At 44.1% G+C, this 19,298-nt stretch overlaps 1 protein-coding gene across 2 annotated transcripts in view; it reads right to left on the reverse strand.

Annotated features, from left to right (window-relative positions):
• The window catches only part of PHF21B (PHD finger protein 21B), a 278,198-nt gene that overhangs the window by 34,627 nt on the left and 224,273 nt on the right, over positions 1 to 19,298 (reverse strand). For both annotated transcript variants that reach the window (XM_014611433.3, XM_014611434.3), the window contains 2 exons: positions 18,766 to 19,116; positions 16,035 to 16,157 (listed from right to left, as the gene is read on the reverse strand). In XM_014611433.3, coding sequence (XP_014466919.1) covers positions 16,035 to 16,157; positions 18,766 to 19,116 — 474 coding nt within the window. The remainder of the gene's footprint in view (positions 1 to 16,034; positions 16,158 to 18,765; positions 19,117 to 19,298) is intronic.

The following is a 19,298-nucleotide window of genomic DNA, read 5'->3' on the forward strand; positions in this document are numbered from 1 at the left end:
ACCAAACCTATTGACAGTTTGTGACACCTTATAGGGGAGGATGTCTGTTCAATTACTGACAGACAAGGTTCTTTGGTAAATCTGATAATTTTTATTAGACCAAATCAAATAGTTGGAAAAAATATTCTTTGAAAGCTTTTGGGTACAAATACCCTTTGTCAGGCTGAGGAAGCATCCACAGTTGGTCTGTGCTCTTCCTGGATGGAATAGTAAAAAAGCTAGAAATCAGTATGCATGCAAGAAAGAGATCTTAAAGAGATCTTTTCAGAACCACCCATCCTAGACTTTAAACAATCATTGAACCTCACTAACCTCTTCACCAGAAGGAAACTCCTAAAGCCCAAAACATACCGAATGGGTCCAGACCATGCCATGGCAAGAAATGTAAAACTCGCTGTTGCAGGGCACTGGTTGTGCCTGCCACTTTAAGGGCCTGGAGCTGGCAGCTGCCAGGTGCTTAATGAGGGTAGCCATTTTGAACCAAGGGCTGCCCACATAAACAGGGCAATTCTGCTGCTGGAGGCCAGACAACAACATTGCCTGGCTGGAGGGCTACTGGTATCATCTGGAGGTAAGGGAGGAGCTGTAGCAGATGTTCAGGAGGCTCCTGGTCCTGGGTATGACCTAAAACTGCACCCTGCCGGGAGAGGGTGTCCTGGTGGGGCTCCTAGTGGCGTGGGAGCCCCCAGGAAATGCCAGGCCAATTATCACCCTGGTGAAAGGAGGGTTGGGGTGCCTTAACCCCTAGCACCCACCACCGGGTGGGTTACCCCTTTGTAGGGTCTGAAAGGTGGACCCCCAGAGAGAGAGAAAAGGCCATAGACTCAGGGCTGTCTGGACCTCCCCTGGCTGGTCAATGCAGGAAGAGTCAAAGGGCCAGGGGCCCACCATGAGGAACGCCCAAGAGCTGCGGGCCTGGGGTTCCGACTGGCCTGGAGGTGGGCCAGGGCTAGTAGCCAAAGGTCCTGGGGGGACCACACCCACAGAGGAAGCGGTTCAAGGAGCTATGCTGCCTAGTATGAAGGTGGATGAGATCACCTGAGGACAGCAATTCAGGCGGGGTTCAATTAGGAGGATTCTGGGGCCCAGTGTGGGGACTGGTGATGATGATAGCATCTGGATGCCATCTACGAGGCTTGGGCTGTGGTGTAGGGGAGGAATGGAGCTGCAGATAGTGCTCCCTGGCATTGGGGCAGGAAATGGGCAGCCTCCCGCTTATTAACATCTATTAATTAATTCCAACAAGGTGTGGTGGGCAAGAAGGTGGGCTGTTAGCCTAGAAACAGGTGGGTGGGCCACAGTTAAATCAGCCTCAAGAAGGCCCCCTGTTACACCTGCCAATATATCTCCACCACCCCCACAATTACTATACTCCACAACAGAGCCATCAGCATTCCTGCATCTTACAGCTGCACCTCCAGAAATGTAATATCTCATCCAGTGCACCAAATGCCCTGATGGAAAATATGTAGAAGAAAGCAAACAGTTGTGCACCAGAATGAATGCACACTGAAAATCTATCAAAGACAAGAATACCCAATTATCTGTGGGGGCACATTTCTCACAAGAAACCCACTCTCTCTCTCCAGTCTCTCAGTTCTAATCCTCAAAGGGAATTTACAAAACACCTTTCACAAATGACTCTACGAACTTCACTTCATCAACCCACTGGATACAAAAAATCAAGGGCTAAATATAGACATTGGATTTATGACACATTATAACCTGCCTAACATCTGACTCACCAGGTAACCGCTCTACCATGTATCAGCTATATTCATCCCCCTTCCCCACCTCCCCACCTGTCTCTTACTCATTGACTATCTTAATTAACATTTTCACTGACTAGCTTTGTCACATGCATGCTGGCTTCTGGATTTTTTACTCTTCCATCCAGGAAGAGCACAGACCAACTGCAGACGCTTCCTCAGCCTGATGAAGGGTATTTGTACGCAGAAGCTGGCAAAGATTTTTTTTTCCAACTATTTGTGTTGGTCTAATAAAATATATCAGATTTACCCAAAGAACCTTGTCTGCCTATGTCCTTAGACCAACACAGTGTAGCAAAACCCCCAGTTTTTCTTTCTTTTTTAAATTTATTTTAAAATGCATTCCCTCCCCTTCCCCAAACATTTCTGACTTTTTCTGTCCCTCTCTATTCCCTATAGATAAGTATAAGTGAGCTCAGACTTAGGATAAGCTTTAAACATTTTTATTTTGGTAGCAAGCTTTTGGTTTTGGATAACCACCTTTTTATATTGTATAATTATTAGGTTTGTGTTGATTTTTACTGTTGTATATTGTGTTATCATTTTCGTATTGATTTTTATTGTTTCATATAGGTATTTTATGGTTTAGGCCTGTGTTTGTAAGTGAACCAAAGTCATATCAAGTTTCCATTTTATATGTCAAGCCTCTACCTTGTGTCCTCTGCCTGGGCATCCCATGTTGCAACAATATGAATCATTGTACCCCTCCCATGTAAACTGGTTCCTTGATGAATGAGAATGATTGGGAATGACTGAAATACAATGGTAGCAGGCCTCTACTGAATGGCCTGTAATGACTAGGCCATCACCTCGCATTGATTCACCCAGGAACCACGGACCTCACTCAGGAGCAGAGACAAGACCAGCATTTGAAAGACGAAAGACCCAGCAGAACCAGCAACTCTCAGCATTACAGACACCCAAAACTGTACACCCCTTCATGGAGCACACATGCTCAGTATGCCAGGGGCTGACCCTTGCCTGGGCATGCCTCCTGTCACTAGGGTCACACAAGGTCTGCCCCTATAAAAAGGGGCAGTGAAGACAGACCCAGTGAGACACCCTCTCCATCTGGACCAGCACCATGCCACACCACCTATCCACCCAGAGGCCCTGCCCGCGACCCCCACCTGGACAACATCTACTGGAAAAGGACCCTTTTCCAGCCTGGATAGGTAAATATTACCTGCACACCTCCTCCTACAATTTGGACTCTCTCTCTCTCTCTCTCTCTCCTCCTGGACTTCAGTGGACTTCAGCCCCTGCACCAAGCCTCTCTAACCCCTGGTGCCACTGTGTGTGTGTGGGGGGTGGGGTGCAAGGGAACCAATAAGACATTGTGTAACCATCTCCCCTGTTCAATAAAACCACTGTCATTTGCAACCCTGAGTTGGGTCATGTTTTACTGAACCCCAGTCCCTTCCCTATCTTAAATTCCAGCCTCATTCTCTCTCTCTCTCTCTCTCTCTCTCTCTCTCTCAGCTCCAGTCCCCACCCTCTCTGCTAGTTTCCCGATCTCCTCCCAATTCCATCTCCCCTTTTCTGCCACCTCTCAGCCTCTCCTTGCTTTCCTGCTGTCCCTGCTGCCTCTCAGCCTCCCCTGCTCCTACTGCCTTTTCCCTGTGACTTTCTCCTGCCTTTCTCTGCTTTCCTGCTGCCCTGCTGCCTGCTGCTTTTCCTGTGATTTTTCTGCTGTCTGTTTCCCTGTTTTCAGGCTTTCCCCACACCTTCTGCAATCCTCCCCCTGACCCTGCAGCTTCCCAGCTCGTCTTAGCTGTCCTGCAGTTTTCTCCATCAGCTGGAGCCTTTCTCCAGCTCCCAGCACCAAATGCCACTCCCTGCAACTTCTCTAGCTGCCCCGGAGCCATCCTCTGGCTCCCCACACCCAGAGCCCCTCTTTAACACATACACTTTCCCTTAGTCCCATTTTCCCCTCTCCCCACCTACCTTTTCAGCTCCCCTGTAGCTCTGGTTCCAGTCTCAGCCTCTGTGCCAGCATGCTTCCCTGTTCTGCAGGCTTGGGGCATTGTCTTTTAATCAATTAAGATCAATTAACCTAAAGTTACCCCCGAGTCTGTTCTTCAGCCCAGGCCCCTGTAGTCTACCAGTTCTAATCCCAGTCCTGGTAACTTTAACTCCCTACACCTCTACTTTCTTACCTTAACCTTTCCCCAGGAATCCCAAGTACACCAAGCACATACATACATACACATTACAACACCCAACTTAGGAACTCACTTGTGTGTATACGTAGGTGGGTGGTATGTGCGTGAATTAGTGAATACACAGATATACATACCATTGTGTGTGTGGTATATGAATTAATAATCCATGTATGTGTACTGGATGTGCAGGTGTTGGTAACTGGTAACTGATTCTGTCTAAATTTGGTGTGTGTAGCGTGTATGGGCTTAAACTGGTGATAGGTGTGCATGAACCTAAACTGTTTATTTTGAATGTGTGTGTATTTGAGTTGCTAGTGTGTGCCATACATATATATATATATGTGTGTGTGTGTATGTATATGTATGTATGTATGTATATGCATATATGTATATATATCTATGTATATGTATATGTATGTGTATGTATATTCATATATGTGTGTATATATATGTCACAGGGAGGAGCAAGGAGGAGACACCATAAAACAAAAAAAGGAAATAAACAGAAAACACTTACCTGCAGCAGGATCAGCAGCAGAAAGGGAGCAAGAAGGGGAACCTGCGCGGCTCATCAGCCGCATCTTTATTCAATTAAGACCGGCTGATGATGTCAGCAACAAACGCCAGCCGGCGAAGATAAAGATGGCAGCCAACAGCAAGGGTGGGGAGAGAGAGAGAGACAGAGAGAGAGAGGTGTGCGGGAAGTAAACAATCCCGCGGAGAAGCCCAGGGAGCACGGGGCTTCAGAGAGGGAGCCAGAAGAGGCTCCTGAAGAGGAGTGTGCCGACAACAGGGAAGCATGTGTCGGCAGGGACAGAAGAAGATCAGAACAGCCTCTGGAGACGGTAGAGGCATTATGAACAAGGGAAAGAGGAGCAAGCCCGCAGCAACACACAGGATACCAGGTGGGAGCTGGGGAGGAATGACAGGGAGGAGGAAGAGCCGGGCCTGTGGAGAAGACTCTGATGGGAACAACAGGGAAAACCTGGGTAGAAGGGGGCAGGGGCCCTGAAGTGAGAAGAGGAATAAAACCTGGTGGGGAATACCTGAGGCAATCGGCTCAGGATAGCCCAGAGAGAGGATACAGCGCAGAACGATGGTGGAGCCATATTTAAAGGGGGAAGCCTCAAGGGCGTGCGAGCCCCAGAAATATAGATAGGGGACTACCAGGGATTCCCGAGGGGCCTACAAGATAATTATCTTTTTCTTCATGAGTTTAGTTTGATTTTCCCCAAGCGAAGGGGTGGAGAGTGGGAGTAGAATTATAAGGAAGGGAGGAGCTTGAGGCCTCAGGATAGTAGTATGGCGGTGGTGGTTTCATTATTTTTCCCTGAAGGAAGGGGTTGGGGAAGTCAAGGAGAGGGCATTAATCACCCAGGATATTCGGGCGGGCATAAAAGAATAGATCCTGACCAGGGATTGTACTGGTATCTTCAACACCACCAAGGAGGAGCAATGTGTTCCATCCAGCCAGAAAGGAGGAATAAGGATGGGGTGTAGGGGTGGCGGAGCCCTGTAAGTGACCATCGAGTAGACCGCACCTGACCGAGTGACCCCGAGGGAATATTCAAAGTCGTGGCAGGCGAGATACAGGTGGTCCACCTCAGGAGAGAACAGCTACCTGAGCAGCAACCAGAGCGAGCAAGGAGAACAGCACCCACCATACGTGCTAAAGCCGCTCGAGACTGGGTGTTCAAGTCCCGTTGGTCACAATATACATATATGTGTGTATGTATATATATATATATATATATATGTATGTGTGTGTATATATATGTATGTGTATGTATGTATGTATGTGTGTATACATGTATATACATGTATGTATGGCATTGTGTGCATGATATACGAATTAGTGATCTATGTCTAACTTTTGGGGTGTATAGTGTATGTGCTTGCATTGGTGATAAGTATGCATGTGCCTAGGCTGGTTTGGATGTGTATGTGCCTGAGCTGTGTGTGTGTGTGTGTGTGTGTGTGTGCACCTAATTGATTTGTGTGTGTTTTGTATATGTGCAATTATACACCACGCCCTCCTGTCTGACAGAGCAATATTGAGATCCTGAGCATTGGCCTGACCCCTCAGGGCAACAACAGCTACAAACGATACCCCTGTCCAATTACTGCACACCGTGGGAATTCCTCTGCAAAGGAATTCCTGGGGCATGTCTGCTGCATCCTGACCCAGGGCACACATCTACAAGCAAGGAAACCCCACATTGGGAAAGCATATTTCATCCCTTTAAGCAAAATGTCCCAACCCCCAAGCTATTCAGTCATTCTCATGTGCCATTTTTCTGTCCCAATGGCTATTTAATTTCTGGGGCTCCTCTGCTTTTAGATTAAACCCTGAGTCCCCCTGCAGGGGGATTCCTGGCATGCAAGTTTCACCGGTCACACATGCCCTGGATCAGGGCATGGCACCCAAGGCCATTGTCCTGCACAATGCAGCTCCTAAAGCCCCAGGAGTAGCAGAGGCCAAGTCCTGCAGGACAACAGCTTTTGTGATGCCTGATTTTGCTGATGAATCAGATCAGTTGTGCCAGGACACTTCCTGGCACAGCTGATGCCACAACAGAAACAACAGTTATTTGTACCTTCATAATGTGAGAAACCTGGGTTTGGTCACTCCCTTTCTCTGAGGGAATTTGAATATATATTTTCCATCTTACAGGAAAATAGTTTGATGAGCCAGTTATACGGCATTCTGGAGTTCCAGTCTGCATGAAGCAATTAAATATCCACTGGGACACAAAGATGACACATGAGAATGACTGAATAACCTAGTGGTTAGGTCATTTCATTTAAAGCAAGGAAGTATTTTTTCCTGGTCCTGCACCAGAAAATTTTGTGGATTTGGCATGAAAAACTCCAGTTGCATGGTATAGACAATCTAGGTCCTCAGTCCTCAACAGGGACTCAAGCACATAAATCCCAACTGAAATTCACTTGTTAGGCACCTGAATAGGTGAAAAATATCTTTGAGAACCTGAGCCTAAGTACCCAGGATTGTGGAGGGAGGGTAGCAGCACGGATCTGTGCCTGAGGCAGGTGCATATTTAGGAACCTACTTAATTCATGGTATCGTAGATTTTGTGGAAACCACAAAATCCATGAAAAAAATCCTCACTAAAATAAAATGCTGGCTCCCCAGTGGAATAAATGCTCTTTGATGCAGGAAGGAGAAGGTGCTGACTGGCGTGATGGCACAAAGGATAGCAGACAAGATGCTGCTCCCTCATCCCCCCTGCTGCGGCCTTTCCACCAATCAGTGCTGAGGGGCAAGATGGCATAAAGGGCATCCAGCAAGCAAGATGGCAGTTGCCCCCTCATCCCTCTCCACCCAGGGCCTCTCAACTAGTTAACACCAAGGGGTGGGGCTGCCATGAAATGCCCGTGAAATTGGCTCTGTGTGCTGCAAATGCTGCTGCCCTTTGTCTTACCATGATTTAAGTAGGTCCCCACACATAGTGTCTGGGGCAGTACTGGTTCCTGCTATTCAAACTGCAGAAGCACAATCAGTCACCAAGGCAGAAATGGCTGCTTTTGCACCACGCACACTAAGGTAGCGCGCAGGGCTGCTGCCCTGGTCATCCCCCTCAGTTATGTTACTGGCTGTAGATTTCACTAAGTGCTGCCATACTACCTAACCCAATGTCTAACTCCTTTTGTCGATCCAGCCTTTGTGTCTGTGATCCCTATCAGTAAAAGCAAAATAATCAATTGTGGGGATAAATACATTAGAGGTTGTGAGGTATTCAGATATCACAGTAAAGGTAACTGCAACAAGTTCCTGAGACAGAAGGGTTTGTTACTTCTGTTACTTCTATCAAATAGATATTGTATGTTGTGTAGGATCTCGGAAGTACTATAATACATCATTAAAGCTACACACAAAAATCCATCAATCAATTACAATTTCTTTAATTTTAATGAAGTGTTTTCACTTCCATATAGTAATCTACAATCAGAACTTGATAATTAATAAGAATGGCCGTATTTGGAATTCAGTTAAAAAAACAACAACCTATCATTGCTGACACTGATGCACAGAATTTCTATCAAAGCTCCTACAGGAGTTTTGTGCTTTTAAGATAAATATAGGAGCAGGGAGAAGATTCCTAGATTCTTATTTACTTTTTAAAAATTCATCCTACCTTCTGTACTCTACACTTAAATGTAATTGTTTGCTAAATAGTGACAAATGCTTTTGGGAATGCACAGTATATCTTTTCACATAGTTTAATAAGGATTTTTATAAAACCATTTAATTTTGTAATTACATGTTCTATTTATGTCATTACATGTGTTTACACTAATTAGGCTGTTAGTTCTAATTACATTAATTGCATAAATGCATGTTAATCAACTAAGTTTACTTCAAAGAACAAAAGAAATTAACTCTAAACCTAAACTCTTAAGGCTGTGAAATGAACCTATGAATGCAAAAGGAACTCACAGTTAAGACAAGCCTCTCCACTGCCCTATACTGAAAAAATGGGTTTACCGGGATCTCATCCTTGTGTAGTGAGTCAACTAAATTCTTGGCTAAATAAAACAAGGAACCATCAGCGATCATGAGACCTGGATGCAGTAGTTAGCAACTTGATAAGAAGTGAAATTTATTGTGTCTGAACTAAAATGTGCTCCTACTCCCTTCTGCTCAGTGTCTCTTCCTGTCATGCTCTCTGTCATAAAATCTTTGCTTCTCTGAACTTCACTTCCTCAAAATAACTCATTGCTGGAGGAAATGGGAAATTCTTGTACAGCCCATTTCCTTCCCTTTATCCTTTCCACTCCACCTCTTTCATTCACTTCCACCTCACTCCACTTGCAACAAAGTCATTCTATTTGACCATAATTTATGCTAGCTACTCTTTTTTCATTTGGTTTTGATGAAAAAGGTTGGAAGATTAGAATGGAAGAGTACTGTCCATTTTAGTACTACAATTAATGATGTCATAAGCAGAAGACAAGGGCAAGATGCAGCTAAAATACTGCACAGGGGGTGCAGTTCTGTTGGGTTCTGCTGATTTTCAGGTTTATTCTAAGCATTTCTCACTGCCCTTCACAACACCTCTAATTAATGCTTCACCCTAGGCATAGCCTCCTATCCTACTGACTGCCTCCTTATCATATGAGCCCTGGATTAGGCAAGTCTCACATCTATGCTTACAACTGGTATGTTTTAGAGAGCTTATAATGGTCTCCATTTTGCTGCTTCACACTATCTTCAGCTTCTTGCCACTTTTATTTTAAAGCCACTTGAGGAGGTCCTCTGGGTTAATGAAAGGATCTTTTTCTTGTTCCATTGAGTTTGTTTCAGTTTTGGCTAAATCCTATATTAAAAATACTGAAAATCCAATATCGTTTCCTTTTTCTTACTTACTTTCTGCAAAGAAATTCAGATGTATCCTGATATGGTTTGGCCTTGTCTATATAGAAAAGACAGCACACTGTCTTATGAGTATATTAAGTTCAGCATCCACTGCAGCTAAGTAAAACTTTGGGAAGCCTAAGAAAACTCCTACCTCACACTGGGCACATCTACACATTCATTAATGCAAAGTACTTACTGTCCATTTAGTTTAGTATGTCCTTAATTAAGTACTAACTAAACATGCAGTAACTACAGTTACTGTGCAGTAGCATTGGTGCACAGTTTTTCATCACGGTTATTGTGCAACAGCCTACTAAAACTGCACAGTAGCTTATTAGCATGGTTTTTGACCAGCAAGCTACTGCACAGTATTGTTAGGCTACCACGCACTAAGCATCTTGTGCAGACACACCCACTGTGCTCCAAAAGGAGGAGAAGGAAGATGTGTAAGATAGGAGTGTCTGCTGTGGCCTGATGGAGAGCTGTCATCAGGAAAACTTCTCATAAGGAATGTGCTGGCTCTCTGGGTGCCTCCATAAATAGGTAGTGAAAACAGAAATGAAGACATGTTCAAAACACCTCAGTAGCCAGTTGCTATGCTCTTGACACCACAATGTCTCCCGAAGAGAGTTTAAGTACTGGGATACAGGTAAATTAGTCAGTACCACATATGCCCTGTGTTCTGACACAGCAGTAACTGAAGTACTGGGCACTAAGGAACATGGTTCCCTTGTGGTTTAGGTGTAGCAAAACCCCCAGTTTTTTCTTTTTTTATTTATTTTAAAATGCATTCCCTCCCCTTCCCCAAACATTTCTGACTTTTTCTCTCCCTCTCTATAAGTAAGCTAAGATGTAGGATAAGCTTTAACATATTATTTTAGGTAGTAAGTTTTATTTTTCTCTCCCTTCTTTGCAAATAAGTTCCCTGCTATTTTGATATCGATACCCACTGTTTTATAAGTGATAATTATTATGTTTGTACTGCTTTTATATTGTGTGATTACTGTTTTAGGCCTATATATGTAAGTTAGTGTAAGTCATGTCAAGTTTCCATTTTGTATGTCAACCCTCCATCTTGTGTCCTCTACCCATGCATCCCTTGTGCTGCAACTGTATGATTCATGTACCCCTCCTATGTAAATTGGTTCCTGGATGAATGAGAGTGATTGGGAATGATTGAAATACAATGGTAGCAGGCCTCTACTGAATGGCCTGTAAGGACCAGGCCATCACCTCGCATTGATTCACCCAGGAACCATGGACTTCACCCAAGAACAGAGACAAGAAGCATCTGAAAGACAAAAGACTCTGCAGAGCCAGCAACTCTACTATTGTACCCCACCATTACAGACACCCAAAACTGCACATCTCTGTATGGAGCACACATGCTTAGTATGCCAGGAGCTGACCCTTGCCTGGGCATGCCTCCTGTCACTAGGGTCACACAAGGTCTGCCCCTGTAAAAAGGTGCAGTGAAGACAGACCCAGTGGGATGCCCTCTCCATCTGGACCAGCACCATGCCACACCACCTATCCACCCAGAGGCCCTGCCGGCGATCCCCCTCTGGACAACACCTACTGGACGCTATCACCTCCCACCTCCTCTTCAACCAAGGAATTGGACCCTGATTCTCTTCCCCACCTGGACTCCAGCCCTTCCACTGAGTCTCTTTCTCCTGCTGCCAGTGTGTCAGTGTGTGTGTGTGTATGTGTGTGTGTGAACCAATAACTGCATGGGGTTGTGTATTGTGTTGTCTGTGTAATAAAACTGTTATTTGGACCCCTAAGTTGGGTTTTGCTCTACTATGGTTTGGCCCTGCTCCACTCTCTGCTCCTCTAACTTCTGTCTCATTTTTCCCTCTCCTGCTTCTGGCTCACTGCCACCTCCAACAAATGGCCTGAGCTCCTCTCTGCCTCCAAACCCCCTGTTCCTTTGCCACTGTCTTATCCCCACTGCCTTTTACTTTTCCCCTGAACAACCAGGTTTCTGCCTCAGTTTCTTTCCTGGCTGTCTCCTCCTCGCCACCATTTACCTGCACCCCCCCTAATATCTCAGCTGTCTGCCTCAGTTTCCAGCCCCAGTCTACTTTAAGTAGCCCCAAGCTTCAGTTCCTCAGCCAGCTTCTCTGTAGTTCACCAGTTCTAATCCCAATTCTGGCAACTTTCACCCCCTACACTTTAACTCTCTCTCTCTCACCTGAACCTTATCCCAGGTACCCCAAGCACACACATACACACTGTACCATCCAAGTTAGGAACTTACCTGTGTGTATGTGTAGGTGGGTTGTATGGGTGTGAACTGGTAAGTGTGTTTGTGTGTATGTATATATGACATTGTGTGCATGATATACGAATTAGTGATCTGTGTCTAACTTTTGGGGTGTATAGTGTATGTGTTTGAATTGGTGATAGGTATGCATGTGCCTAGGCTGGTTTAGATGTGTATGTGCCTGAGCTGGTAGTGTGTGTGTGTATGCACCTAATTGATTTGTGTGTTGGTATATGTGCAATTGTGTCACACCCTCCTGCCTAACAGTGCAATATTGAGATCCTGAGAGTTGGCCTGACCCCACAGGGCAACATGGGTGCTGGAGGATGGGTGCACAAATAAATACAGCCTTAGTTTACGAGCTCCCAATGCACCTTCTGAATATTCCAGAAGGACCCTTCTTAGACTCTCCACTGAGCTCCCACTGTTGAGCCAGAGATAAGTCAAACTTAAAGGATTCTTCTGCATGGACTCAGTCATCAAAGGAGAAAGTAACCTATCTAGGGTTACCCTAAGTCTGGGTTTTCCTGGACATGTCCTCTTTTTTGATCCTCCGATCTCTGTCTGGGTGGGTTTTTTAAATTTAATCAAATATCTGGGATTTTGCTCAGCTCAGCTGTGCAAGGGGAGCGGGTGGCTGCTGGCACTGGGAGAAGCTGTCCAGGCACCTGGACTGCAGCCAGGAAATGCCTGGCTGCCTGGGAGCAGAGACGTCCCCAGGGTCCTAGCACCCACCAACTTCAGTTTAGTTACTCTGCCTCAGCAGAGAAGGCACTCCCGCAATCCTAGCACCTGCCGCTTTTGATCTATTCCTCTTGCAGTAGCATCTTATCAATGTGGGATGTGGGACTGCAACTTGTGGAGGGGGCTAGGTTGTAGGTAGCAGCCCACAGTGGGAAAAAGATTACAGGGGTGAGCAGCTGGGAGACAGAAGGAGCAGGGGGCTGTGGCTTGGAAGCGAGGGGCTGGAGACTGTGGGTCCAGAGTGCAGGGCAGGGTGCTGTGGGTCAGGAGTGAGGGTCACCAACAGGGACGGAAAGAGCTGCAGCTTGGGATTAAAGGGCACCAGCATGGCCCAGGGGGACAGGGTATTGCGGGTTGGGAGTGAGGGGTACTGGCAGGGCCAGAGATCCCTGATTCGGGAGTGAGGGGCTGCAGCAGGCCTGGGGTCTGTGGCTTGGGAGTGAGAGGCAACAGAATGGGCAGGGCCAGGGCATCATATCGCTTCCCCTCATAACCATATATCCAGCCCCGGTGCAGCAGGTATCTTCTTTTTTAGAACTGGAGATATGGTAACCATAATCCTATACCTTGATTCAAACTTTGGAATAGTGCTCCTTATGACCTCCTTAGAGGCCGAGTTAACTAGAATATAGACAGATAACTGGTGCCTGCTGTCTGATGAGGACCAGGAGCTCAGGATCCAAATTTGGCTCACTGGAGACAGATCTGAGGACTGAGGCTAACAGGAAGCATCCCAAGTGGAACAATGTTATGCAAGACCCTCCATCTTCTCTAATATGCTTAGTGAAGAAGTATTGCATAAGAATTTGTCCCTTGGTACCCAAGGTTCTATTATTAAGTGACACTGAATCTTCATGTGATGCTTAAAACCCCAGGGATTAGAGAATTCACTAAAATCATTTTGCTAGAACCCTTGCTTAGGGGGTGCAATATTTGTGTTTCTAGCTTAAAAAAAACAGAACATGACTAAAGAAATAATTTATGTTGCCAACAGGCAATTTGACTAATAATTAACCCCAATCTAGAATGTTGTGCAGGTCAGGGGCTCTGTCCCACCGCCACTTTTGCCAAGAAGAAACTGAGAAGTGATTGGACACAACTGCTCAAAGAGGAATTTTAACTTTATGGACAAAATAGGAAAAACAGGGTGGGGAGATTTCGAGTGAGCAGATTACTCATTTTAATTTCCCATATGTTCAAAACAAAGGAACAACTGAACAATCTATATGAAAAAAACATTTGCTCAATCATCAGCTATTATAAGTACATTTGCTTTTTGGAATTTCAGATATTTAGTACTGCTTTTATTACATAAAACTCTTAATTTTTCACACATTTTCTCATATACAACATGCACTTTCCCCCCAAAAAGTCAAGACTTCCAAAACTGAGTTGCAAGTATTAAGCACGGAAGCTGATTTTCTGCTTCAGAAGCACCCTGCTTTGATTGCTGCTCCACAGTGCAGCAGCATTACTATTCAGGCAGTGGAAGGAGTCAACTGACTTAATGAACCATTGTTTTTCACTCCACAGGTGTTAACGATCCTCTTTCCTTTTTAATGGCCTTGATGTTTCACTAATCAAGGTAACTTTTCTTAGGATAGTTTTGCTGTTTGCTAGCTGCTCCTATGAGCCTAAGCAGGAAAAGGAGGGAGAGTCAGTTTAAGATTAGACTGTCTCTGTTCAGTACAGCCATAAGGCTGGAAAAATCTGTTTTTCTTCATTCTACCTTTCAAAAACAAGGTACGTACTATATTCCGAGGTGTGTTGTATGCAAGAAAATATAGTAATTTTAATGTGCATGTGTGTTTTTGTATGTAAACACACACACAGTTACATATTAAAATTACTATATTTTCTTGCATACAACACACCTCAGAATATAATACACAATTAGTTTTTGAAAGGTAGAATAAAGAAAAAAAAGATTTTTCCCACCTTGTGTGTGTGTATCTATCTATATATATCTGTATATAGATATATAGATAGATACGCACGCGCGCACACACACACACACACACACACACACCTTATTCCAAATAGAACTATAGAGTTATTCTGTAATAATCCTTTTAATTCACAGCTCCAAGAATACTTGGTCATCACAAATTTATTGAAGATAGGATAAAAAGTTCTTCCCACCAGAAAGAGATTCTACTGTATAGCAAAAGGTGGCTGAAGACAATGATGTTATTGGGAATATAGTGCCTAGATTTACAATATTATTTTGACACTTCTGGTTTATATTTTAGTTTACATATAAAATGCAACTCATACAAGATATTTTCTTTCATCTAAATTCCCTTTCCACTTAATTCAGTTATTATTTCCTTTTCAATTATTAGTTGTATTATTAAGGACTTAGGGTTACCATATGTCTGGGTTTTCCTGGACATCTCTTTTTTGGCCTCCTGTGCTACACCCAGGTGGGTTTTTAAAATAAGAGCAAATATCTGGGTTTTTTGCTCTTCCTCTGCTCTCCTGGGCTGACTGCTTGGGGCTGAGAGCAGTGGGCAAGGTGATTGGCTGTTGGGGGTCACGTGCTCCCCACATGGACCCCGGCAACCCAGGTAAAGAGACACTCTGTGTGTGTGTGTGTGTGTGTGTGTGCGCGCGTGCGAGTGAGTGAGAGAGCGAGCGGGCACACGCACAATGCAGGAGCTGCTTGGGCAGCAGAGCTGGGGAGCAGGGGGCTGAGGGTTGGGAGTGAGGGGCACTTGCAGGGCAGAGGTGGGCAGGGGCTGCGGGTCAGGAGTGAGGGGCACCGACAAGGCTGGGGGGCAGGGGCTGCGGGTCGGGAGTGAGGGGCACTGGCAGCACTGGGGAGACAGGGGGCTATGGGTTGGGAGTGAAGGGAGGCTGGCAGGGCTAGGGAGCAGGGACTTAAGAGTGAGTGGCACAGGCAGGGCATGGGCATATCACTGTCCCCTCACAATCATATGCCCATCCCTGCTCTCCTCCCCTTTCTTCCCCTCCCAAGTGTCTTCTTTTTTGATGCTGGAAATATGGTAACTCTAATTAAGGCTTTTAATGTATTTCTTGTTAATTCTGGGGTCAACAAGTACCTGTAAATATGTGGAAAGAAATGATGAATCTAGTCAAAACTGTATTACATGCAGTATAAAAATTGCAAAACTTTTCTGACAATCAGAAAATGCAAAACACAGCTTCCAAAAATGTTACCTCAGTCTCACTAAGCATCCTATAAACCTGATGTTATACATTTAATAACAGATATTAATATATTAAGCTGGTATACATTTCACAAGAAAAATACCGCATTTCTCAAATATAAGATGTTCCTGAATAATGCAACCCCCCAATTCAATATATGATTCTATATATGGAAAATTTATAAATTCCCCCATGCTGATTGGGGGAAAAACACTTCATCTCGTAGTTGAGTAAGTACAGTAGCTACACTTATGCCTTGGGCTGGAACTGTTATCAGACTTGTAACTCTTGCATTTCCTTAATTTCAAAGATTTTAGAGATGCAATGAAAACATGCAGGTGTGCCTAACTGCATAAGTAATTACCTCATTAACATATGCATAGTGTAGCAAGGCAAAGCAAAGAACTGACTTGGGGACACAAATGCCATAATTGTACCCATAAGGCCCTTTCGAAATTGTCTTACATAAATGAACAGTATTGAATCTCATTTATAAAGAAAGACAGTTGTTTTGTCTGTTTTTCTCATATTACCTCTGGATTTTCCTCCTTTTTCTTTTTGGTAGCAGGGGGTCCCTGAGATGACTCTTCAGGAGATTTCTTTGTCTCCATTTTACTTTCTGTCTGGGTTTGGACTGGAGGCTGAATAATGATAACCTATAAGACAATAACAAAATCAAGAAAGGAGAGTTCACTATTTCAATAAGATTTTCCTAATACATATCCTTCACCCTTCACTGAGGAGCTGTGAAACATCTGCTAAAAAAGCAATAAATCAAATTCAAGTGCCAACATTTTAAAAATCTGGTTGCCTATTGTTAGGTTCCCATAGCCATATTCAGGTTCTTAAAATGAAGTAGCCTGATTGTTAAAGGTGCATAGGAACTTCACTTCCTAAGGTAAAAGTGAGTTGTTACCACCTATATTTTTGAAAATGTAACACTTTTATTTAGATGCCTGAAACTGGCTGCATGTATGTCTATGTAGCTGGTGTTATTACAGAGCTTAACCACAATGTAGCAGGGGAGTAGGTACCAGCCTGGTTTTTCTTCTGCAATTAACTACTTCCATGGTAATAGCTATACAGATGACTTACACTAGTGTAGTTTTAACCTCATTTTTTTTCTGAAGGAATTCTACACCAAATGTAACTTGACCCCTTGGCAGATTTTACACTTAAGATGTGATTAACCAGTTAATCACGTCTCAAGTAATAACCCAGCCACACACACATGCAATCCATGGCACAATAAAACAGGAAATAAGCCACAAATTTATTATACAAAATATGTGTAACAACTTTGTGGCTGCTTCCCATCATACCTTAAACTCAACATGTGGCCAGAGACTCAGGAGTTCGCTGGACCCTTGAAGGGCTCTGGGGCAAATGCTGGGAGTGCCAGTCAGCTCATTATACTCCCAGGCTCAGGAGTGCACTGAAGAAAAGAGTAGTCTGAGCCATGGTTGCACCAGGCACCTGACTTGCTAAAAGACAGCCTTGGCAGTAGGGCACAACTGGAGCTGATCCCCAATCCCACATGTGGCATGGCAGGAAGCATGACTGTTGGGATCGCAGATCATATCTACGGGTCTACCCAACTTGAGGAGGGAGGCGGATGATTTTGTGGGCAAATTGCAGGGCTGGCTGCCATATTTGCAAGCTGATTGCAACAGGATCCCTCTTCTCCCCCTCCCCCCCCCCATGCCCCTGATTCACTGAGGGGCCCCAGTGGCCCTGCACCCGCTGCTGATGGGAGGAGAGGGCTTTCCAACATACATCCCCGCACCTTGCCACTGGTTGGTGGAGAGGGGCAGGGCTGTGCAACAGGCAGCCCTCTCAGCCAATAGGGGTGGCAGCCATCTTGGTTGCTCCCCTTCATGCCGACAGCCCCCTTCTTCTCTTTCCCCTCAGTGGGCTGCTCGGCAAGGAGGACTGCTGGCTCCCACTGGAGTCAGCATTTTAGTTTTGGTATATTTTTTCTTCATGGACAGCACCTGATTTTGTGATTTCTGTGAAATCACAATTTGAGTAGATCTCTAATCATATTCCATCAAATTAATTGAACTTTTAATTGAACTTCTCAGCCCAAGTTACATCAGTGTGAAGCTGCCCACTGTAGATCTGTTCCTTTATTACACTCATGTGAAGATCAGCTGCACTGATACAAACATGTCTTGTGTCCAGGGTCTTGGATTCCATTAAAAACAGTGAAAAGAACAAAATCTAAGCACAAAACTATTTATATGACTCATGTGATTGTATATCCTTAACAAAAGGATGCTAAGGACTATGCTAAGGACAAGCTCATCTTTCTGACGTTTACTGGATTAGAACATTGGGCCTTTTAAATCAATTCTAGTCCTTACTTTTAATCAATATTACTCCATCATATATTTTATCTTCAGTTATTCACTGTAAAAGATTCAAGTGCTTAAGTGGGGATAATTCTTTTTTGCTAGTAACCAGATTAAGAGAAAAATAAATTATGTTAGTGAATCATGGAAGAGATGCCTACTTCACATATTTATTTTAAAACCGTCATACCTTCTGTATTTGTTCCTAGAAGTATATTAAACCATGCTTTGCCAACAAGAACCAAAATAACATGATCTCAATAACTGAACTACTCTGGACATTCTATAATAGCTTCTTAATTTTTTTTTAAACCTTTCATAATCTTACATCTGATACTGCAAATGTATCATTCTTGTGTTCCAAAGCTTAGAAACTGTATTAACTGTAAACAGGTATTTCACAGTTGAATGCTTTCTACCAGTTCAGTTCATGATCAGCTCTGAAACCCTGCACCCTCCTGAACTTCCCTCTGAAATATACACCTGTTTACTTCATATAGCCCTCAAGAGTTTTAAGCATTAAGAGACTGCAAGATTTGTCTACATAATATCAGTCTTATAATTCAAGGAAAAATTAAGAGGACATTTGAGCATGCTCAGAGTTCCGAGTCTCATTAATTAGGAGACTTTGAAAGGAGAGTAGATGGTTCCACTAACATCAAGCTATACAGTGTCAAACTTTCTTTCTCAGACAAGCAGAGGAAAAATGTACCAAGATACACAGCTAAATATTATTATATTCCATGTGTCCCCTTAAAAACATTCTCATTGCTTTCTGCTTATTCACTTTGAAAGGAACCACTGGCACCACTTCATACAGGGCTTTTCAAACCACTGGGAACACAGTGTCCATATTTGCAATATTATTCTGACACTTGATGTAAGTATGCGTTACAGGAGCAAGACCTACCTTGCTGTCAGCACTGATGAGGAGTGGCTGTACCTTAATGCTATCGTTGACCACAGAGACAGTAGCGCTGGTGCTTTTAGGAGCTGCATTGTTTGGGGAGGTGGATATGATGGCATAGGCCACACCCGCACTGCTCAGAGGTGATGAAATGGATGCAGACTCAGCAACACTGTGTGACTGGTTGTTAAGCGTCTGTACATGGCTGACAGTGTTATTGGCAGTGGGGAGGGCAGGGCTGGGGTTTTTGATGCTGACTGCTGTTGCCTTTTGGAAAGCAGGAGGCTGTTTGGATGGTTGGTCTCTGCATGGGGAAATAGGAAGGCTGTCTGGAATCAGGGTCTTTGGCCTAACCTACAAAGAGAGAAGTAGACATTATTAAACATTATCTTACATAATAACAGTATATATTAACATACTAACACAAAATACATGCTATACATATGCCTGGCCTAAACAACTTCTAACTGTATTAACCATGCAACTGTAGAGTCTTGAAAAATATAACAGCAATTCTAAACAGACAATCAATCAGT

The sequence above is a fragment of the Alligator mississippiensis genome, chromosome 4 (assembly GCF_030867095.1).
Source record: "Alligator mississippiensis isolate rAllMis1 chromosome 4, rAllMis1, whole genome shotgun sequence".
Taxonomy (NCBI): domain Eukaryota; kingdom Metazoa; phylum Chordata; order Crocodylia; family Alligatoridae; genus Alligator; species Alligator mississippiensis.